General features: G+C 34.5%; 1 protein-coding gene across 11 annotated transcripts in view; it reads left to right on the forward strand.

The window, feature by feature from the left end:
• Positions 1 to 24,141, forward strand: part of Cep112 (centrosomal protein 112) — a 350,152-nt gene that overhangs the window by 81,633 nt on the left and 244,378 nt on the right. For all 11 annotated transcript variants that reach the window (XM_069993124.1, XM_069993126.1, XM_069993125.1 and 8 more), the window contains 5 exons: positions 6,411 to 6,565; positions 6,920 to 7,049; positions 7,634 to 7,726; positions 9,000 to 9,059; positions 18,356 to 18,435. In XM_069993124.1, coding sequence (XP_069849225.1) covers positions 6,411 to 6,565; positions 6,920 to 7,049; positions 7,634 to 7,726; positions 9,000 to 9,059; positions 18,356 to 18,435 — 518 coding nt within the window. The remainder of the gene's footprint in view (positions 1 to 6,410; positions 6,566 to 6,919; positions 7,050 to 7,633; positions 7,727 to 8,999; positions 9,060 to 18,355; positions 18,436 to 24,141) is intronic.

Below are 24,141 nucleotides of genomic sequence, written 5' to 3' on the forward strand. Positions count from 1 at the left end.
TATTACTAGAGAGTAGAAGAAGCTGGAGACTAAGTTATTCATTTAAAAACTGGTTTCTTACAGATCGTGTTATATTATAGAAGTGATGACTTATGACTATTCAACCAAAGTATATATTTAAGAAATCATTGGGAAATGAATTATCTTTATTTCAATAGGATATTTAGGGGACATTTTATGGTAATGTTATTTCTACTGTTCCATTTCCTTAATAGATTATATAGTATCATGTTTCTGAGTTTTATTTCATTTGTGATGAGTATTCTAGTAAAAGGGCTGGGAAGTGAATAAAATTCCAGTAACCTGTCCTTTGTTGATATTGATGATTCAAACTAAAAAGCATAAAGCAGTCAAATTATAGAATTTAAGAGAATCTTACCTCATAGCAACAGCAACAATTTGGGAGACTAAGAAAGAGACCACAAGTGTTTTTTTTTTTGTTTTGTTTTGTTTTTTTTGTTTTTTTGGGTCCCGTCGTCGGGCCTGAACTCTGGGCCTGGGCGCTGTCCCTCAGCTCTTCAGCTCAAGACTAGTGCTCTACCACTTCAGTCACAGCACCACTTCCAGCTTTTTTCTTTTTTCTTATGTGGTGCTGAGGAATTGAACCCAAGGCCTCATGCATGCAAGGCAAGAGCTCTACCACTGAGCCACCTTCCCAGCCCCGAGACCACAAGTGTTTCCAGCATAGAATTTAAGTTTTTTTTTTTTTTTGTTCTCTGTGTTATGAAATGATGTGTCTTCCCATAGTATTTTGGCAAGCTACTTTTTCTGTTAATCTCATGAGCAGAATGGCATAGGTTTGGAGACAATTTAATAGACAACTGGGTTATGGTTTAGGAAACTGCTAGAGCAGATTCTGTTCTGTTGTGTACTGTGTTATCTAAAGGTAAGTACAAGCAAGAAAATAAATTTTACTAAGTCTCATTTTTCTTGTATTTAAAATGATATTAATGCCTATCTCATAGTTTGGGAGAAAGACATAAGTTTATTTAATACTTAGCACAGGGCTTGACTTATAGTGTGCCCTCAATGGTGGCTACTGTCATTACCTTCATTTTGGAAATATGGTGGTGGTCCCTGAAGTCTTGTGTATTCAATGGGGAAAGATATTTACATATATTCACATTTAACATGTTAATTTGTGCCCATTGTTTTTTATTTCTCCTTTTCATTTTATTATAGTGAAAAGCACATAACTTGGGATCTAGTTTCTTAGTAATATGCTATCATTTATTGTATGCATACTGTGGTAAGGCAGATTTATAGATTTTTTTTCATTTTCCATGACTGATACTTTTTGCACCATTGTACAGCAGCTCAGTGGAAAGGAGCAGCTCAGTGGAAAGTTCAGCTTTTCTCCTTTCCCAGCCAACATTATTCTACCTTCTGCTTCTCTGGATTTGACAACTGGGGATTATTTTACATAATTGGAATCACATATTTGCCCTTCTGTGACTCTTATTTCATTTAGCATGATGTCCTCAAGGTTTATTCAAGTTGTATCACATGACGTACTTTCCTTCTTTTATGGCTGAATAATACTGCTTTGCATATATATATATATATATATCATATTTTCTTTAACCATTCATCAGTGGATATTTATATTGTTTTTCCTCTTGGCTATTGTGAGTAATTCTGCAGTGAATATGCAAGTGAAAATATCTTTGAAATCCTAATTTCAGCTTTTTCGGTAAATATCCAGAAGTGCAATTGTTAAATCATTTGATAGTTTGATTTAAAACTGTTCCTATGGTGGGTAGATCTTTTACATTCTTACAAATGCCACACAAGAGTTCCAGTTATCCTCATCTCACAAATGTTCCTTTGGGAGGATAAGTATCAGTGTCTTTGGGGGTTATTTGTCCATATTTGCCAGTACACATCTTGAACATTCACATCTCAAGGATGAGTGACCAGAAGTCATAATCAGGACATCCAATAGGAAAAGAGATAACTTCTGATAATTTGTTTTGGTTTTTTGAACAGCTATATCCCATGTTATAGTCATTTACTTTCTTTTTTGATCTCATACATTTTGATCAGTTGAATAGTTCCTGAGTTAAAATCTCAAGTTCACTTTATCATTATGACTATTTCAATGACATGCACACAGTGGAGGTCACTGTATTGTTTTAGTGTCCCTTACTTTCTTCTCTGACTTGTTGGATATCTCTCCCTCTCATCTTTTTCCTTTGTCTAATGAAAAACAGTTTGTACTTTTATCTGAGCACTTTCTCTCATCTTTGCTGTATTCAATTATTCATTTTGAAGAAAGTGGGCTGCCTGGCTTCCTGGATGATAGAGACCTTTTTTCCTTAGGCAAAACATATTTATCTGTATCAATTCAGCCTCTTTTTGCCTTGGCTTATTTCTTTAGCAGTTAGGATAGTTTCTAATATTTTATAAAGATAACACACTTATTTTCTGTTTAAATAAGGTATAAAAGGAACATATTTTCAAAAAAATTAATGTGAGGGGACATATTTGCCCCTACTTGGAATTTCTTTTCTCTTGTCTCTATTTTGTAACACACAAAAAACCTTCCTTAGTCAGGTGCTGGTGGTTCATACCTGTAATTCTAGCTGTTCAAGAGGCTAAGATCTGAGGATTGTGGCTCAAAGCCAGCCCGGGCAGGAAAATCAATAACACGCTTGTCTCCAATAAACTACCCCAAAAGCCAGAAGTGAAACTATGGTTCATGTAGTAGAGTGCTAGCCTTGAGCAAAAGAGGCTTAGGAACAGCACCAAGGGCCTGAGTTCAAACTACAGAACCAGCACCAAACAAATAAACAAACAAACAAAAAAGACCTTACTTGTCTTGTGCATCTCTTTTCTCAGGTATCTTGGCTCTTCAACTTTTAGCTTTTGCCACAATCTTCGTGAGTTGTTTGTCTTATCCTCACCCCAAGAAGACTGGAAATGCCTTTCAGGCAAAAGCAATTTGGAGAGTGGTGACCATCTCTCTGCAGGTCTTCCTTCTTCCTTTAGGTGTAGGAACTCTAGTCATCTTCATCATCCAGGTCTAGGTTCCCTCTCTCTTCCCTTCCTCCTCGTCTACCCTCTCCTCCTTACTCCAAGTTACTTCTTCAAAACCAGGAATGAAATTTCATCTGTTGCTTTCGTTTTCCATTTAAAATTGGAAATATAAATATATATATTTTTTTGTTTCCTCCAGCCAATTAATACATAGGAAATAAGAGGAGTTTAGGATGTATGTCAGAAAAATTGAAACAATCTTCTGACAGGAGCTTCTAAATATAGTAAAGATGCAAACTGCATAAAATGCATGAAGAAGGAATCTGTACACCTGATATGTGTCAGGCTCCAAGCCAGGAATGGTATCTATTTTTAAAAGTTATCTATAAACCATGCTTTTTCTGTGGTTCTAGTGTGGAACTCATGGCTTCATACTTGCTAGGCAGGTATTCTATCACTTGAGCCATGCCCCCATTACTTTATGCTTTAAATAAGTTTTGAATAATATTTCTCTCATTTATCCTGGGAAAGCTTGGACTGAATTTCTACTATTTATGATTCCATTATATCTGGAATGACAGGTGCTAATCTTTTTGGTTGAGATGAGTGTTTCATGAACTTTTTGCCTGGGCTTACCTTGAATCTGGATCTTTCTAATCACCTTCAGAGTAGCCAAAATTTTAGTAAACCATAGTTTTAATTACAATGACTTCCATTTTACAGATTTGGAGGTTGTTACACTAGTATTTAGTACTGCAATGAAAAAATGTTGGGGTTATAATATTATTAAAGAAATAGCATAAACAAACATCATACTAACCTTCCTTAATAACTCACAATTTTTTACTGAAGGTTTAGCTTTAAATTAATTGTCCCTCTTGTTGATGCTTATTTACCCTAATAGTAACTTTTACTTACAAACTGACAAGTTGAACTGAAACTCCTTTGTACCACTACTTAAAGATAATAATAATAATAACAACAACAATAATAATTGCTGTTATTATAAACAACAGGGTTTATGATAAGAAAAAAGTTCCTAAAAGATCATGAGTAGCTTTGTCTAGATTTTAAAATGTGGTTAATCTAGATGAAAATATAAAATAACTTAAATATCAAATGATTTAGTTGAGGGATATTTGAATATGGGAAAATTGAGCAATGCTTAAATGAAATCAATGAAAATTGGTGCACAAATATGGCAACTATGTACAAGAATTGGAGGGGTGTGAGAATATTCAAACACTGACCAAGATGCATTGTTATCCCCAAACTACTTTGTAGAATGGCAACTCCTTTGTATAACCACTTAAAGACTATTTCTGTATACGTGGTAACAATAAGTAGTTTAGTTATCTGATGATCCTGATATTATGGTTTTTTTTTTGTTTTTTTTTTTTTTTGGTTGTGCAGCTTGAACTCTGGGCCTGGGCGCTGTCCCTCAGCTCTTCAGCTCAAGGCTAGTGCTCTACCACTTGAGCCACAGTGCCACTTCTGGTTTTCTGGTGATTAATTGGAGATAAGAGTTTCATGGACTTTCCTGTCTGGGCTGGCTTTGAACCACGATCCTCAAATCTTAGCCTCCTTAGTAGCTAGGATTACACGCGTGAACCACTGGTACCGGCTATTTTATTTTATTTTTTAATTTTTAATTTTTAATTTTTTTTATTGTGAGAATACCATACAGAGGAGTTACAATTACATCAGCAAGATAACAAGTGCATTTCTTATCAAGCATTGTTGCCTCCTTGTTGTTTCCTCTTCCCATTCCTTCCCATACTCCTCCTCTCCCCCCACCTGATCCTCCCCTCACCCCCCACCAAAGTTGTTAAGTTCGTTTTTTGACATAATGACTTGTACATCTCATTGTTGCAATGGGTCCACCTGTATCGCTAGTTAAACAATTTGTTTGTTTCCCTTCCCCTCCACAAATTATACCAACATCAAATACGGTGAAAGTATGGGTTATACTGTGGGGAAGGGACATACAAAGCAACATAGAAATCATCTTATAAATATGATAGAAACAATTGCATGAAAGGAAAAAAAACAAAAAAAAACATTTGAATACTTATCTTGGGGTTCATTCCACTAACATCAACTTATCTGACCTTTTCTGCTTGACTCAGACATATACTAGTTATTGCAAATAAGGGAAACCATGGGACCTATGTTTCTTTGGGCCTGGCTTACTTCACTTAATACAATTTTTTCCAAGTCTTTCCATTTCCTAACAAATGGGGCAATGTCATTCTTTCTGATGGAGGCATAGAATTCCATTGTGTATATATACCACATTTTCTTGATCTATTCATCTACTGAGGGGTATCTGGGTTGGTTCCATATCTTAGCTATGGTGAATAATATAGTTTGTAATTTTTTATTGTAAAGGTGATATACAGAGGGGTTACAGTTACATAAGTAAGGAAGTGAATACAATTCTTGTCGAACATTGTTACCCTCTCCCTGGGTTTTATTTTTGAAAACATTTCATTGCTCCTATAATTTTAAAAAACCTTTTCCAAACTTCAAATAAAAGAAGTCAAGTAAGCAAGTACTTACCTTACAAATCTAAACTAATGAATAGTTGAGATTTCACCTCACCCCAGTTAGAATGGCCATTATCAAGGAAACTAACAATAACAAATACTAGTGGGGAAGTGGCCAAAAGGGAACTTCTAGTACACTGTTGGTGGAAATGTAAACTTGTTCAACCACTCTGCAATGCAGTATGGATGTTCCTTAAAAGACTAAAGATAGACCTTCTCTATGACCAAGCAATTCCACTCCTGGGCATTTATCCAAAGGAACACAAACAAGGCCACACTAAGGTTACCGGCACAACTATGTTCAGTGCAGCATTGTTTACCATAGACAAGATATGGAAGCAACCCAGGTGCCCCTCAGTGGATCAAGAAAATGTAGTAGATATACCCAATGGAGTTCTACTCATCCATTACAAAGAATCATATTGTACTATTTGTAAGGAAATGGAAAGACTTGGAAAAACTTATATTAAGTGAAGTAAGCCAGACCCAGAGAAACATAGGTTGCATGGTTTCCTTCATTTGTAGTAAGTAGAATGTGCCTATAAGTCTACAAGTAAACACACTGGATGGTAAAAGAAAAAGAAATACACTGGGACCCCATGAATTACATAGGTGCAACAGCAATGTGCAACTGATCATATAAAATAATATTTATCAAAATGAACTCCAGGAAATAGAAATGAGGGTTTTTCCTTCTTTGTTGATGCTTCTGTTTTCATTTCCTTTTGTCTTGTTTGTTTGCTTACCTGTCTTTGGGAGTATAAGGGAGGCACATAAATGGTGGGACAAAGGGTAAGCAAGTACAACAGTGATACTCCTAACACAAAAAGTGTTAGGAATCAGCGAGAGGCTTTCCTGAGAATGAGTTATTTTTTTTTTCAGAACCATGTGGTAAAAGAGCTGGAAGCCCGTGTGCAGCAGCTGACTGGAGAAGCAGAGAACAGTAATTTACAGAAGCAGAAATTAATTCAAGATAAAATGGAACTTGAAAGATGTTATCAGATAACACGTAGTGAATTACAAGAACTAAAGGCAAGGTATTGTCTGCAACCAGGTATCTATTGGTGTAGATAATAAAGTACTGAAATTTCTCTGTAGATTATTTGGAAAAATGAATCATATTGTGTGCATTTAATATCTGGAATGTTCTAACTTAGTTGTCACTATTTATACTTTGAAGTCTAGTTTAAGTATGAGATACAATGTTTGCCAACAGTTGATAAAAATGTGTATACCTATTTGATATATTGAAAGATTATGTGTTTGGATTTAGTTGTTATATAGTTCAGGTTGATAAAACAAGAAAACAACTAAATAGCTATCAACTATCAACCAGATAGACTGATTCTAAAGTATTTGGACTCTGTTTTTTTAAATCTTATTGCTTTTAGGCACAACATACTTCATGAAGAAAAAGAGCATCTTATAAATGATTATGAGCAAAATATGAAACTATTACAAATCAAACATGATACTGATATGAACCTCTTGAAACAAGAACATTCCCTCTCAACTTCTAAGGTATGTCCTGACAGATCATCCACACAAAGTAGTCATTCGTTTTGCTCAGCTTTAGCATAGACAGCAATGTAGAGGCTAGTTATTTGGCACTGAAAAAATTGGTCTCCAGTTTCTTTAAAATGTTTTCTTGATATTTAAAATGTTAAAAATGCTAATTGTTCAGTTGGCAGAATAACATAAATATTTGATAAACTAAATCCTGCTATAAGTTAACCCATTTAAGTTACAAAGGTTTTAAAGAAGGGAAACATGAATTTTGAGAATATTTTAGTTTTAAAATAATGCATTATTAGATTAATTGTATATATTATTTTATTTCAAAGTATTGGTTCTACCTAAGTTTTAAAATATAAAAATTTTCCTATAAACTGATTATTTTTATAATAGTACTATGTGCCATAACTTACTATACATTTACATTTTTACTTCAGAAGGTTACTTTTATCTTTTAAAAATGTTTTCATTCATTGAGTGATTCTGATTGAATTTTCAGGAGGAAAAAAATGTAGTTTTTTTAATCCAGAAGTTACAAAATGTTACAAAAATCAATATTCTGCTTTTTATTCCTCTTTATTTTTTTCTAGACATCTGGTATGATTGAAGAATTAGAACAAAATATCTGTCAATTAAGGCAGCAGGTACAGGAATCAGAACTTCAAAGGAAGCAGCAGATCATTGTGAGTCTTATTTTTAGACAGAACAATGCTTCAAACTCACCTTGCCTTTTTAAATCCTGTATTAGTAGGCACTCAGAAGTAGCACTTCTGTAGGTAGCCATTCCTGATTCTATTTTTTGCATTGTATAGTTTTTCCTTTTACTTATTATAACTGACAAGCGTAGATACGAATAACATGTATAGAATGAAGGACAATAATTTTAAGATGGTCTCTTTAGAGATTAATTTTTACAAAAATGAATTTTATCTAAGCATTTTATTTTAAAATAGTTTCCCCTTTTTAAACTATCTGATAATCTTCATTATCTCTTTTTTCTTCTCTCTCTTTTTCTTATCCTTTTCTTTATGGTCAAAGTCTATCAAAGACTAGTATATGATATAAATTAAAATTTATCATTTTCGGGCTGGGAAGGTGGCTCAGTGGTAGAGCGCTTGCCTTGCATGCCTGAGGCCCTGGGTTCGATTCCTCAGCACCACATAAGAAAAAAGAAAAAAGCCGGAAGTGGTGCTGTGGCTCAAGTGGTAGAGCGCTAGCCTTGAGCTGAAGAGCTGAGGGACAGTGCCCAGGCCCAGAGTTCAGGCCCCACGACTGGACCAAAAAAAAAAAAAAATTTATCATTTTCTTACTGACTTGGCCTTACTGACTTAATCCAAAGATCAGAAAGATCCTCTCACACTATAGAATAGATACTTTTGATAACAGTGACATCTTGAGATAACTGAGTTTTTTTGCCTTGTAATATAAATTCAAGTTTCTGCTTGTGGTTTAGAAAATTAGATGGGTAAGGCCTTTTCAATAATATCAAAACATAACACTGCTGGTTCAAGTCTGTATCCCTACCTTCTTGTGAAGGGTAATCGAGGAATTATGGTTGGATGCCAGCCTGTCCTTAAAAGTTGATGTGGTTGGGTATGGTGGCATGCATTTACCTAATTATATAGGGGAGCCCAGTGGCTATTCACAGTGGTGCATGCCTGTTATCCCAGCAAGGTAGAGAAGTACATATAGGAGAACTGTAGTCCAGGCTGGCCCAGGCAGAGAGAGACTTTCTCAAAATAAACAGCACATAAAAAGGACTGATAGAGAGGCTTCAGTGTTGTCTTCCTAGCATGCACAAGGTCCTGAGTTCAGTCTCCCCTTCCCAGTTCTACCCTAGTCCCCCCAAAGCAAAACTCTAAAGTTTGACACCAAATACATTTAATGATTTCATTGAATCACTAATTTTAGTAGCAACTTAAAAATGTAATAAAATAAACATTTTATTATTTACAGGATCAAGAAAGCAAGTTTCAAATGGAGAAAAATAATTTAAAACACACCTATGAAAAAAAGGTAATATACTTTGGGAGAAATTATAAAACAGTTAAAATAAAAAATGATGCAAGTAATGGGCTGATTTTTATGAAGTCCTATATTCTAACTCTTAAGTGGTCTGTTTTTAAGTTAATGTCAGTAGTCAAAATACTTTTCATATTTTTGAAGTTTCTTCAATTACTATTCAACATTGAAACACAACTTATGTGTTATATTTAATCAGTGAAAAACTATTATTATCTTGAAGGTTTAATTATCTTTTAGATAGTTCTACAAAGTGCTCTCAATTCAATGTATCAGTTTATGAGTACAATGTATCTTTGATCAATATCATCCCTTCATTCATTCTCCCTATCTCAACCACACCCATCCCCTCAAGCTACCTGGCTTCGGTTTTTATATATGTATACTGAATATTATTACTTTATTCTCCAAGGATTATTATCTTAACCTCTGATCAAAACACCTTGAATTATGTCTTCTTTTTTTATGAATTTAAAAATATACTACAGTAGGAAGTATTTTGTAATTTTGCAATAAGAACTTTGACTATTTAAGCAAAGAACATAAAAGAGTGGAGAAATTGACTGCTACTTGAGTAATGATTTTTTCTTGTCATTTAGAATTGCATATATTTCTACTTGACATGTTAATACCTGTTACCAGTAATAACTAAGGGACATTAACTTGTTATGCAGCAAAGTACAGCAGTCTATATTTTTGTGACTGACACTTCAGTTCTGAATTTACTGTGAGACACAGAGAATAAAATAGTGGTAAAAATAAAAGTTTTATGGCTGACTTTTTCTTTTGTGGCCAGGGCTGTTTTTGAAGTGATCCTCAGAGCTCAGCTTCCTGAGTAGCTAACAGGCATGAGCCACCAACACCTGGCTTTATCACAGCATTCTTTTTAGCTTTTTTTTTTTTTTCAAAGCTGAGGACTGAACTGTGGGCCTTGCACTTGCCAAGCTTCCAGTGAGCTAAATCCTTAACCCTGTATCACAGCATTCTTAAACCACATTTTATCTATTCATGTAGTCACACAGTAGCTACCCATTAATTTCTTATATTGGGTAAGATATTGTATTAGGTACAAGTTAAGCTGAAGGAGAATTAGACATTGCCCTCCAAGAGCTTAGTACATCCAAGCGATGTGGAGGAAGGCTGTTATTTAGAGCTATATTTCTCCTTACACATAATAACTTATACATGATTATGAATTTTCTTACTTCTGCAGTATTAATACAGCTCAATGCATTGATACCTAAACAGGAAGGGAAATAATGGTTTTATTGAAATAAAGAAGGTTTTTTTCAGTTTTTTACTGCTGAGATGTGCAGCTTTCTTAATATTTTATGTACCCAAAGAAGAGCATTACCTAAGCCTCACTGCCTACTGTATAAGGAAGGCATCTGTATACTCTGGGTATACTTGCTGGTCCATTGTTCATTGTGCTACAGAGTACCTCACTCTCCTGCTCTATTACACTCTGTGGTCAGCCTTCCTGAGTGGTGCTATCTGTGTACCTGTGAGACAGATAGGCTGGTGCCAAGGAGAAGGTACCTACTAACCATGAAAGAATATATTCCTCTCCTGATCTTTAAGTCCTACTGTTAAATAGAGAGATAGACCTGCATTGACAATCTTTTCTCTTACTACTCTTTCCTTGGGTATTTACTACTAAGTAAATTAAGCTTGTGCTATCAGTCCCTCTCTCCAGTGAGTATCCACCAGGAAGGGAATTGAGAGTTCAGTTCATCTTTCTCCAGTAACCAGCTGACCACTCCTATTTTAGCTCACTTCAGGGAGCAAACTGGAATCTTCTTTATTAGACATCCTAACTGCAGCTGTTCTCTTTCCATTAGCTATCTATCAATGGCTTAGCTTTTTAATAAAGTGTATTAATTGGTTTTAGTGTAAATAAGACTTGTTTACAGTAATAGCAATCGTTGAAAGAATAACCATATGTGTTCACATTGCATCTGTTTCTAACATTATTTATATTGGAAGAAAATGTTACTTGACATGCCACTTTTTGTTTTACAATTAATCCCATAATCTCTCTCTTTTAAATTGACATCTGTTCTTCTTTCCTTATTAAACCTGCTGTGATCTCAAGCCTTGAAGATTTGATGTCTTGTACCCGCCCCCCCTCAGGGAATATCCTTTTTAACTGCTCAAATAGCTGACATAAATCTTACATAGTCTTGGACTGTGTAACTGGATAGCTAAATGGGATGTATAGGGCTTTTGTTTGTGAGACAACATTACAGGTGTGCACATACCTTTGGTTCTGAATATCTGTTCAGGAGGAGGAAATGCCATCTGAATGACATTATATTCCTCATGCCAATTCAAAAGCAGCAGAATGGGAGGTAAAAGAAACAGCATCAGATGCTATCCCTAATTTAAGCACACACATACTATCTAATGGCCTTTATTGATCTCTGGTGGCTGTTGCTTGCTTTCAAGACCTTTGAACGTCAAACAAATAAAAGGTAGTAAAGCTAAATATCATTGTTTAATCAAGGTTCTTAGTCTATTAAATCAGGAAATGGTTAGACTAACTGATTTTACTAGCAAGGAAACACCTGCCTCCTTACAAATAACCTATCACTGTTTTCCGAACAGCACTGGAGAATAAAAGATGGTGCTGTTTAATCTAAAGAAAAATAAATGAGGCAGATGCGAAACATGTACTATCTAAGAATGCTGGAACAGAGTTAGTTACTTAAAATCATTCCAACATTACTACTAGACAGATACAGTGTGAATTATGATGGGGTTTTAAACAACTTAAATACAGTCATTCCGTGTCTGGCATTCATATGTATTTCTTTTAATTATGTTTATAATAATTTTAAATTTCTAAGCCTTTACATCTAACATGTTGGACAGTATTTCTAACTATTATAGATATGATTATTCATTAGTAGGATATGTGCTTTCCTAAGGTTTTATAAAAATGGAATTGTGCAGCAGATTTAGAAAGAGAATGCAGTCTGATGTGCCATTTTTTTATATAGAGAGAAACTAGATTAGAGTGATTTCAAGATATAGAGGGAGTTGTTTAGCTACTTGATGTTTGGTGTAGCACCAGATTTGGTGTTCTTTCTCATGCTATCATGTCTGCTACTGTATATCTAGTTTCTGATATTTTTAGCACAGTTTCTTCTATTAAGTCCTTGTGGAGTGTATGAGGGGGGGAGGGGAGGGAGGGAAGGGGAAGGGAGGAGAGGAGAGGAGAGGAGAGGAGAGGAGAGGAGAGAAGAGGAGAGGAGAGGAGAGGAGAGATGTGTATGTATCCTAGTACTGTGGTTTGAACTCAAAGCCTTCTTTCCTCTGGTCTGGCATTTTTCCTCATAACTGGTTCTTTATCACTTGAACCAGGCATCCAGTTCTGACTTTTTGCTGGTTCAGTGGTGATGATTCTCTTGGATTTGTCTATCCTAGCTGTCATTTAACTGAGATCCTCAGATCTCAGCCTCTTTGAGTAGCTGGGATTATAGTGCTATCTAACCCAGGTGATGGCTAGCCTAGGTCCTTTTCTCCAATAGAAGGCAGTAAAAAATGTGAAACAATGATTAATAAATGTGCTTATGGATACCTAAATCAGTTATTTATTTTTAGCAGATCTCATTTCTGACAATTTATTATGTATCTTTAAATATTTGTTTTATATTTTCATTATTAACACTTTTAAAGTCATTTTTGGTATTAATATATACTGAGAAAAAATAAATTATAACCAGCCTTATTCTCTTTACCATTGGCAACATTTCAAGACTCTGTCCTATACAAAATAAACACATAAAAAGGAGAGGTTGAACAATAATATTACATCTCTCTGAGTTGTTTTATTTTATATAAAAATAAATAATTTGTGTGAGAAATTTTAGGATTATAACTCAAGGATTCTTGCTTGCTAGGCAGGTGATCTACCACTGAGCCATACCTCCAGCCCTTTTTTGTTGTACTGATTATTTTGAGATAGGATCTTGCTTCCTTCCCATGTACTCCCTTGGCCACAGACTGCCTAGTTCAGCCTGAGAACTAGCTCAGAAGACAGGCATGTGCCAAAATTCCCAACTATTTATTGAGAAAGGGTCTCAGTTGTCTGCCCTGGCTCTTTATAAATCTCTATTCTCCCAATCTATGCTTCCTAAGGAGGTAGGATTATAGACATGAACCATGGTATCCTAAAAAACAAGTATTTTTTTTCTTTTTTTCTTTTTATTTTTTTTTATTGTGAAAATACTGTACAGACGGGTTACAATTACATGGGCAAGATAATGAGTACATTTTTTATCAAGCATTGTAGCCTCCGCCTTTGTTTCCCCTTCCCACCCCTTCCCATCCTCCCCCCAACCCTCACCGAATCCTCCCCGACCCCCCCACACCAAAGTTGTAAAGTTCAAAACAAGTATTTTTAACCTAACAACAATATTGATTGGTAGTCCCTTTTTACTGAGATCAAAATACTATGCAAAGATTTCTTATGTATATAATAGTTAACTATCCCCTACCACATCTATCTAAAATATAGGTCAAAATTAAAACATAATCTGAAAAGAATCTTCAGCATATAGTAAAAATATAGTAGGAGAAAAACAAAGGCACTTGTCATGTTCATAGTATTATATGAAGAGCTCTACCTAGAGTAATTCATTACTTTAAAATAACTCTGATATACTTACTATTATGTCCAATTTTTTACAATAAGCAGCTGATGGGGTAGTGATGCAAATCCAGTAAGTATGATTCCAGATATTTGATTCCTACTTGCCATTCAGTTTTACATAGATTTTCCTCAGAATGATTGATTTTTAAATGTTTCATTTAAAGGGATAAATCTCAATTGTCATGCAGAGAATTGAGTCCCTAGAAAAATACACTAAACAGTAAATAGAGGGAAAGTAATGATAGTATTGTACATTGGAGGTACAGGTTCAGTGTGTAGAATACTACTGACTTGTCACTCTGATAGCAGTTCCCTGTTATTTTTGCATGTAAAGGTGTCTCAGTGTACCAGAGAATCAAACCTGCAGGATAATCCAGTTAAAACTCCCTTGGGAATTGTTCAGGGAGCTGGGTTTTAACTGTAGCTCTGAGAAGGAAACAGTGCTGAGAGACACGTAATAGAAGCAAGCTTATACCCACTATACTTTTGGTCTAGTATCATATCTGAATGGTGAACATGGTTCAAGGGAGAGTAGGTGGTAAAAGCCAAATGGGGTCTGTTGGGAAATGATGTAAAGCAAAAGACTATATGCATAATATTGAAGACTCAGGTAAAGAATGTTTCTTCTGAAAATCCATTACTCCAGAAGAAAATGGCAAGAAATTCATTGCAGAATGCAAGCAGATCTGTCTGCAGGAGAAACATATCATAAGGAAAGAAAAGGACAACAGGAAAATGGTGGCAGTTGCCATAAGAGCTGGAAAGAAACTAAAAGCACAACAGAAGATTTAAAATGGACATGGGAGCTGCAATGATAGATGAGATGTAAACAACTGAATTAATTATATGAAAATAAAACATAATTACCTTTCACATTGCAAAGGAAAAGATAAAGAATACAAAATTTTGGAAGAGATGATAAGTAGAAAATAGAAAAACAATATATAAAAATGGAAAGAGGTCTCAGAAGAAAATTAACCCCAATTAAAACTCTTCTGGAGGTTTGTGTGTGTACATCTGTGATTCACCTTTTACTGGATAAAATAAAAAGATTGAAGAAACATTTGAATTACAATAAAAAGATTTTTGTGGGTTCAAATGAGGGAAAGGGAAGAACAAAACTTAGATGTTATTATTAGTCATAAATTTAAATGTCATTAAAATAGCATTGTGTCATGTGTTTGGGGGCCAAAAATGTATCATAAGAATTTTTTTGCACAAGATTTCTTTCATGTGTGAAGGCAATAGAATGACATTACTAGATATGCAAAGTCCCAGAAGACATGTCACTAAGATGTTATCTTTGAGAAATAATGTTACTAGATAAGATACTAACCTACTTAAGAATAAGAATAATCAAAAATCCAAATTAAAAATACTCAAGATGAAAAAGGAAAGATACTGATGCTAAAATGATCAAAACAGGTGAATTTAAATGTTATTGTATATATGACATGATAAAGAATGCAAATGCCACAAGATATTATTGAAAGAAAGGTATATAAAATTTAAAAACTAAAAATACGACCTGGGTCATATTTTTAGATTGTGTACAAGAAAAAAAGATAACCAGTAGGAAAAGTAAACATGTACTAAGTGATTTGGAAAGAATCACTGTACTGGGAATTAATTTTTCAATTGCTGAATATTAGAGAAATAGAGGTTTGAAAATTAGTGCAATCTTTATACTGTCAGTGGTGAAAGTAAGAATTATCTCTAGATAGAACAAGAGAAAAAAATTACAGGCCAGTATGTCTGACCCACAACAAAACACCATAACAATTCAGCAGCATTATAGATCAGACATCCTGATCAAATGGCATTTATCCCCTGAATTCTTTAACATCTGCAAATCAATAAATATAATACATCACAAAATTAAGGTTAAAAATCTCACAGTTTCAATAAATACAGAAAAAAAGCCTTTTACAAAATACAGCAGCCTTTCATGATTTAAAATCTCAACAGGTTACATAGAATGCACCTCAACATAATAAAGGCCATATGTAATAAACCCACAGCAGAAATTATGTTCCATGGAGAAAAGGTGAAAGATTATCCTGGAAGATCAGCAACAAGACTAGGATACCCACTGTCCTACTCTAGCCATCAGTGTTGAAAAAACCAGCCAGGCAAGATTTTATTTCAAGAAAGGATTTACAGGCATAAAACAAGTTTGCAAAATCTTCACATGAGACCAGCCCTGCAAAATCTTTATATTGGGCCATCTTTGAGTTCCATTTTGGACTTTATCTTTAATTCTATACATTAGGCCATATAATGGTAAATTTTCTACATTTACATAATTATGGTCATTATTTCTTTTGTTAGACTAGATTTATATTAGATTGGTGCTCATGTAATTTAGGTCATGTTTGTATTTCAGTGTACATGCTTAAGTAATGTAGTATGTGCTAAGAGAATCCAAATGGAATATGGAAGTGATTTAAGTTTTAAATCTGACAAATGTTTTTTTTTTTTTTTTTTGTGGGGGAGGGGGTCCAGTAGTGGGGCCTGAACTCTGGGCCTGGGCGCTGTCCCTCAGCTCTTCAGCTCAAGGCCAGCACTCTACCACTTGAGCCACAGCGCCACTTCTGGCTTTTTTCTTTTTTCTTATGTGGTGCTGAGGAATCGAACCCAGGGCCTCATGTGTGCAAGGCAAGCGCTCTACCACTGAGCCACCTTCCCAGCCCCTGACAAATGTTTTAATGACAAACACTCCTCCCCCCATATAAAGTAAAATAAATAGCAGTGACAAAGGAAAACTACAAGAGAATTACAAAAGAAATGACCAAGGACTATAAAAGATTTGAGTTCCATAGGTCCCCATCAAATTGATAAACATTGCTATTTTTGGCTAGTTGAATGAGTATTCAATATGGCTTACTGTATTGTGAGGGGAGTGTCTGTGTGTGCATGTACGTGCGAATGAGTGTGTTGTTTTTGTCATTCCTCTTTGGTCATACTTTCCACCTATTTCATGTTCAGACTCACTGGAGTTTTCAGCACATCTGTGGTAGGTCGTTCTTGTCAGTTAAGACTTTTCTTACTGCCTGGACTCTGCTCCCTCACTTGCCATAGGGGTAGCACAATGACTGCTGTTTACCCCTCCTTCCCAATCAGCTATCAAACTTTTCTTTGCATATTTCAAGATTCCTAGTGAAACATTTCCAATTAGCTGTCATCGTTCGTGCTTCTGTCCTACCTGCTCAAGGATGCTTGCTCTTGCTATCTTCAGAAAGGAGACAGTGATGGTGGGAGAATTTCCTCTCAGTGGTGGTAGTGGGTATACAAATCATGCCCAGCAGTAGAAAAGAAGAATGTTTCCTCATAACTCTTCTGTACTGGGGAATATAAACATACTATTTATTACATTCTTTCCAGTCTATGAGACTCTTTTCCTTTGATTAAACTACACTTTAAAGAATGAGAATGATTCATTTCTTTTTGAATTTTTAAGAGAATCTACAGCTGGATGCTGGTGGCTCATGGCTATAATTTTAGCTATGGAGGAGTTTGAGATCTGAGGATCTCAGTTTGAAGCCCCCCAGGCAGGGATATCTGTGTGATTCTTACCTCTAATTAACCACCAAAAAGCCAGAAGTAGAGCTGTGGCTCAAGTGGTAGAGTGCCAGCCTTGAGAGAAAAAGCTAAGGGACAGCTCCCAGGCCCTGGGTTCAAGCTGTAGTACTGTCTTCTTCTTTTTTTTTTTTTTTTTTTTTTGGGGGGGGGTCCGGTCGTGGGGCCTGAACTCTGGGCCTGGGCGCTGTCCTTCAGCTCTTCAGCTCAAGGCTAGCGCTCTACCACTTGAACCACAGTGCCACTTCCAGCTTTTTTTTTCTTTTTTGCTTATGTGGTGCTAAGGAATCGAACCCAGGGCCTCGAGCATGCAAGGCAAGCACTCTACCACTGAGTCACCTTCCCAGCCCAATAGTACTGAGAGAGAGAGAGAGAGAGAGAAAGAGAGAAAGAGAGAGAGAGACAGACAGACAGACAGACAGACAGACAGACAGACAGACAGACAGACAGACAGACAGACAGACAGATAGACCGAGATAGAGACAGATGGTGAGGAGAAGGATGAAAGAGGAGAGAAAAAAGAGAGGGCTGAAGAAGAGGGAAAGGGAGAAGAGAGAAGGAGAAGGAGGGAGAGAGGAGAGAAGAGAGAGGGAGAAGACAGGAAAGAGGTATTCATATGTAATAATTAATATTTCAAGCAGTTATTAAGCTTTGGATAAGTAATTGATAATGGCAGTATAGTATTGAATTCATTTTATACTAAATGATTATGATTGGGCAAGTTTGTATTGTGCTTGTTTTCCTTGGCAGTACTAGGGATTGAACTCAGAGGCTTGTGCTTGCCCAAGGCACATATCAAATTCTTTTGTTTTTAGTTTGTTTCTGGGATAGGGTCTCATGATTTTTTCTGGATTAGCCTTGAATTACAGTCTTACCTTTGCTTCCTAAATAGCTGAGATTACAAGCATGACTTGCCACAAGACTCTCTCAAGTTTCTCTTGAAATAGTCTAATTTTATGCTACAAGTGGATTTGAAAATGCTATTTCATTGTTCTAATTTCTCCTTTTGTATATGCTTTGTTATCTAGTAAATTCCACATATTTTTCATGGCAGGTTCATGAATTACAGAGTGAGTTTGAAAAAGAAAAAGAAGATGCACAAAAGAAAGTCCATAAATTTGAGGAAGCATTGAAGTGAGTAAAACCATAATATATCTATCAAAAACATATTATTACACTAAGCCATGAACCAAATTAATAAGAGTGCAACTATCACATTTTACAGAAGATTTGGTTTGGATTCATTTGCATTGATTTGCCATCGGATGTCTCTTTACAAGTAAATATTTTTTTAAGGAGAAAATTCAATTTGGCTGTTTTTAAGTGATATTAATATAGGAAAATAGAACATAATGGTTTTATATGTTTTCTTACTGTTGTCTCTAGAGAATAAAACTAATTTAATGTTTTGCTTTACTACCATTTTTAATGTTTCTTGTATATATGTATTAATTACTTAGTGTTGATATGAATTTTATATATTCATTTTTTATTTTTTAATGTAAGCCAAGTATGGGAAACTTAATAGACTGGCAAATGGAAAATGTTACACACAGAAAATAATTTAGTGTAACTGAATTAATATTGTAAAATATCCTCTATTTCTTAAGAGGAGTTAATAATCTGTCAGCATGAACAGTATTTTAGGTTTGATCCCTAGAACACACCATTCCCCCAATACCCTGTCAAAACAGGTAAAAGTATATGTGTGAATTATTTCTTGTTTTTTTTTCAATATTCCTTTGTTAACAAAATTGATTACTAAGTTTTGGATACTGTAAAGATAACCTTGCATTTTCTATTTTAAAGTAGTTATTGAAACCTCAAAACCTTTTTGATGGTACTTTTCAAGCTCTTTTTTTAGTAAAATATAAAAATTACTTGAAACAGACTTATGTTGATCTGTTTTAACTTTTCTGTACTGTTAAATAGTAAACATAAATATTTTTACACTGATACTAATATAGATAGCTTTATGTTTTCAAGTAGTACTAAAAGTATACAGTAGTGATGATGATCAATGATATAGATAAAATTTAATAAAAATGCAGCCGTAACTTTAAAATGATATATATATAATACACATATAACATACCTATACATACAGTAGTAATTTTGTTAGTATAAATTGGTTTTTAGGTGATATGATTAAAAATAACCCTACAGGAAATATGCCCTTATTTAATGAAAACAGTGTTGTTTGATTGTACTTGCAAGTTATACATGCATATTTATAGATCTGATTTAATGTATAAACTATAAATAAAACATTCAGTGCTTTATTAGACAGATAAAACAAATTCCAATTTGAACTATAACCCATGGCCAGAGGTCTGTTAATATTGCTAATGCAAATTAATGGTGCAGCTTTGTTAAAATGTAGCTCATGAATTCTGCATATTTCCTTGAGTCTGCTTTTGAATCTTTATCTTGAATTGTATTTCAATTACACTATTATCTCAATGCTTATGTAATTTTCTACAAAGTTTAGTACTATATAAGTTGTAAATATGTAAAACATTTGATTATTTAGGTAGAAATATTCCATTAAATTTTGTCCAGATTTTGCTGTGAATAAACCTAGAAGAGAAAGTGAAATAGTAACATTGTATTAGTTTTAAAAACTTGAAGCTAAAGAATACAATTGTGTGGTTTAAAATTCTGAAGTTGCATAGGCTATAGATAGATATAACTCAGTGGTAGGACAGTTGTCTAGTATGTGCAAAAGAAAAATATAAAATAAATTAAAAAAATGTACAGGGAAAAGGCTCCCCTCTCATCCCAGGAGCCCTCTGGCTGTACCTTGCTGTTCTTGGAAGAAGCAGTGTCCCAACGCTTGTATATTCTTCTTCATCCAAGCATAAATGTCTGGTTATCATACATTCCCCTCTTGTTCCATGTATTATCAAATTATACTTGTCAATGTATCTTGAAGATAGCTTCATATAGGAACACAAAGAGCTTTTTTGTTTTATAGTTATGTGTTTGTTATACTATAATTTAGTTAGCCATCTCCTTGTTAAAAATGACATGATGAAAATTCATTTGTTATCTTTTACTATGTAAATGGTTTGGTTTTTACTTTCAAATCTGTGATCCATTTGGATTGTATTCAAGTTGTACTTAAAGGCTAATTCAGATTATGTAATAGAACCATTGTAGATGTACCACTTTACTCGTTAGGAACATATACAATCCGTGATGCATTAGTCAAATATGTCAGATTTTCATATTTGCCTATAATGTGACTGCTGAAATGATAGATGTCTGTTTTTATGTAGTGTATGTTAGTTACACAGGAGGAATTTCTGTTGTTACAGCTCCACACATTCATAGTGTTTTCCAATCTCATTCCCCTCTATCACTCTCCTTGCTCTCTTCTCAACAAAATCCTCAACAGATTTTTTTGTTCCACTTCCATAGCTGCAAGTAATGCTTTTCAACAGTATTCAAATCTCCTTCATCCTCCTTGCCATATGGAGGTATTTTATATTAACATACACTAGTTTTACAATAGAGGTAATGGCTCATTGTGACATTTCCACAACAACATAGCTCTTTTTATAGATTGGAGAGTAGGAAGAAAATATTTGACATGTATTTATTCTTTTTTGATTCATTTAACTAGAATTAGATGAATTATATCAATGTTGGGTTAAATGTTACTAGAAATAAGTGAGGTTATCTTATAATTGAATTTCTTTTTAAAGTTTATTTTCACTACCATTCAAATCCTCGGCTAATCTAAAAGGGGACTCTATTTTAATACTATTGACTATAATGCTATAGGAAAGTGCACCTATTTAAGGTCCTTGGAGGGTGAAGTCTTGATATCAACATCACCTGTAATCACATTGAGTAGAGCCAATTCCTGTTACATTTTAAATTACTATGAGTACACAGTAAACTATGAACACTGTAGAGTGACAATTTATTCCTCATATACCATTGTTTATCTCTAACATTTTCTTCTCTTTAATATTTTTTTTGTGTCCTGGGGCTTGAACTCAGAGCCTAGGTGCTGTCCCTGAGCTTCTTTTGTTCAAGGCTGGCACTCTACCACTTGAATCATAGCTCTATTTTTGAACCATAACTCCACTTTCAGCTTTTTTGGGTTGTTAATTGAAGATGAGAGTCTCACAGACTTTCCTGCCTGTGCTGCCTTTAAGATGTGATCCTCAGATCTCAGCCTCCTGAACAGCTACAGTTGGGTTTCACATTTTTACATTTAGGTCTAATAGCTTTGCTGAGTTAACTTTTGTAAGGTACCCACTTGGTTTTTACTTGTGGTAATGTTTTCTATTATAATTGAGTATCTTTTATCATTATGGTATATCCTCTAGTTATCCATCTATGTATTTATTCTAGGATGCAATGTGGGAGTAAAATTGTCAATTTTTCCATAAAATTATTCACTCTAACAAGTCCATTTTAAAGATTTAATTCCAATTCTTCTTAGCACTGTTTTCCATATCTTTATATATTACTCTTTTATACATTGCTTCATATATCTAATTTTCATATTTTTTATTCTTGAGTGTATGTTTTATGATATAATTGATTTACATTTCTATTCCTTGCTGATTCATTATGAGTTCTTATTTTGTTCTGCATGCTTGCTTTTGGAGGGGGGAGTAGGATTTTGGACTTTTTGCTTTTTTAAAATCACGTTTTAATTTTTGTTATTTTTCCCTGATTATTCTATCGCTTTCAGGCTTTAATTACTATTTTTAACCATATTCCTCAATCTTGAATAAGGTAGATTTTATCTGATCTTAATAATTTTTTGTTAAACAATTTTAGAGCCTCTACTGTGTATATACTTTCCTGGGGATGGTAGAATAGAGTATGTTTGCATATAGATTGTCCTGCTGAGTTATATAATGGTTACAATTCTCTTTAAGATCTACCATAAGGTACATTTGGCAGCTCTTGAAGTTCCAGGTTTCTAAGAAAACATCACCTCTAGAAACTCTGCTTTACTAATCATAATCCTTTCCACAATATGCATTCTGAATCTTTGATTTTTCTGAATGAATATGAATTTTATAGTCAGCTGCATATTTTGAATTCATATTCTTCCTATTCTCATATTTATCTTTGTTCCTTTAACTGTGGAGATTCATCTTCTTGTATAGTACGTTTCCATCATTCCTCCTTTACTTCAGTCCAGATGTTTTCTAGGAGTTTCTGTCTCTAAATGCATATGTGTAAAACATCAATAGATGTTGGAGAAAGGCATTATCATGGGGGAATCACAGGTACCAAGTATTTTGACATTTTAAGAGAAAAGCATTTTTTGTCTTGAGGGAATAGGTATCTTTCTGTCTCCAGATTAAAATTCCTGAAGCTAATTTACATTTTCTTTCAGGTTAAACTATATAGATATTTTTTAATTTATCTCTATCTCTATTAGCTTTGTATTTACTCCAAAGTTCCTTACCAGAGGTGCTTTCATTGACTTGTTTGTTTAGCACTGTTTTATTGTTGCTGTGAATTTTTTGCTTCTTATGCTATGTACCATGTTGTTTATTTTTAGATGCATGAGTAAGTTTTCCTGTACGGTAATAGAATCATATTTTACAGAGGAGGAAGTAAAAGCTGAGAGTACTAAAGAGCTTATTGGAAGCTCAAAGGAAAGGAGTTGGCCTTGGAATTCACACTCAGTCTCTCTAGCTGCTTCTTCTTTAGCACAGTAGACATTATGCGAAACTTCCCTGGTAATTCCTGACACCTGTTTACCTATCTCTTGTTCAAACTCACTTTGTGGGTTTATTTTCAATTTTATTGTAAAGATGATGTACAGAGGGTTACAGTTACTTAAGTAAGGTAATGAGTGCATTTCTTTTTGAACATTGTTACCTCCTCCCTCATTTTCTTCCACTCCCCCACCATGACTCCCCTGTCCTCCAAGTTGTAAAGTTCATTTCCAATATAATGTCTAGTGAGCATCACTGTTGCATTGGTTACCCTTTGCCTCACCTTTTCTGTGATATGGATACGGAAATCAAAAACAGAGACAACAGGGAATAAACGAAAGGGGAAAGAGGAAAGAAAAAGTAAATAACTGCAAACAGTATAATAAAAAAACTCTTGCTTACAGTTTTTGGAGTTCATTTCGATAAGCATCATTTCATACGGTCATATACACATTACTATTGAGCCATTGTGATACATTACTAAAAATATCCTAGACATATTCTAGTTATTACAAATGAACCTATGCTTTTTGGGTCTGGCTTACTTCCCTTAATATAATGTTTTTCAAGTCTTTATTTCCATACAAATGAGGCATTGCCATTCTTTCTGATGGAAACATGGAATTCCATTGTGTATATATACCACATTTTATTGATCCATTCATCTACTGAAGGGCATGTGGGTTGATTCCATATCATAGCTATGGTAAATAATGTTGCAGTGAACATGATTGTGCTAGTAGCTTTGGTGTGGCCTTATTTGTGTTTATTTTGGTAAATGCCCAGGAATGGGATTACTGGGTCATAAGGAAGCTCTATGTTTAGTCTTTTGAGGAACCTCCATACTACTTTCCAGAGTGGTTGAACATGTTTACATTTCCACTACAGTATAGTAACAGTCCTTTTTGGCCACATCCTCTCCAGCATCTGTTATTATTAGTTTTCTTGATAATAGCCATTCTAACTGGGGTGAAGTAGACTCTCAGTGTTGTTTTTATTTGCATTTCTTTGATGGCCAGAGAGGTTGAACATTTCTTCATGTGTGTATTAATCATTCCTAATTCTTCAGAGAAGTCTCTTTTTAAGTCCTTAGCCCACTTGTTAATGGGGTTGTTTCTTTGCCAATTTATTTTTGGAGGGG

The sequence above is a fragment of the Dipodomys merriami genome, unplaced genomic scaffold (genome assembly GCF_024711535.1).
Source record: "Dipodomys merriami isolate MVZ:Mamm:240054 unplaced genomic scaffold, mDipMer1.0.p SCAF_42, whole genome shotgun sequence".
NCBI lineage: Eukaryota > Metazoa > Chordata > Mammalia > Rodentia > Heteromyidae > Dipodomys > Dipodomys merriami.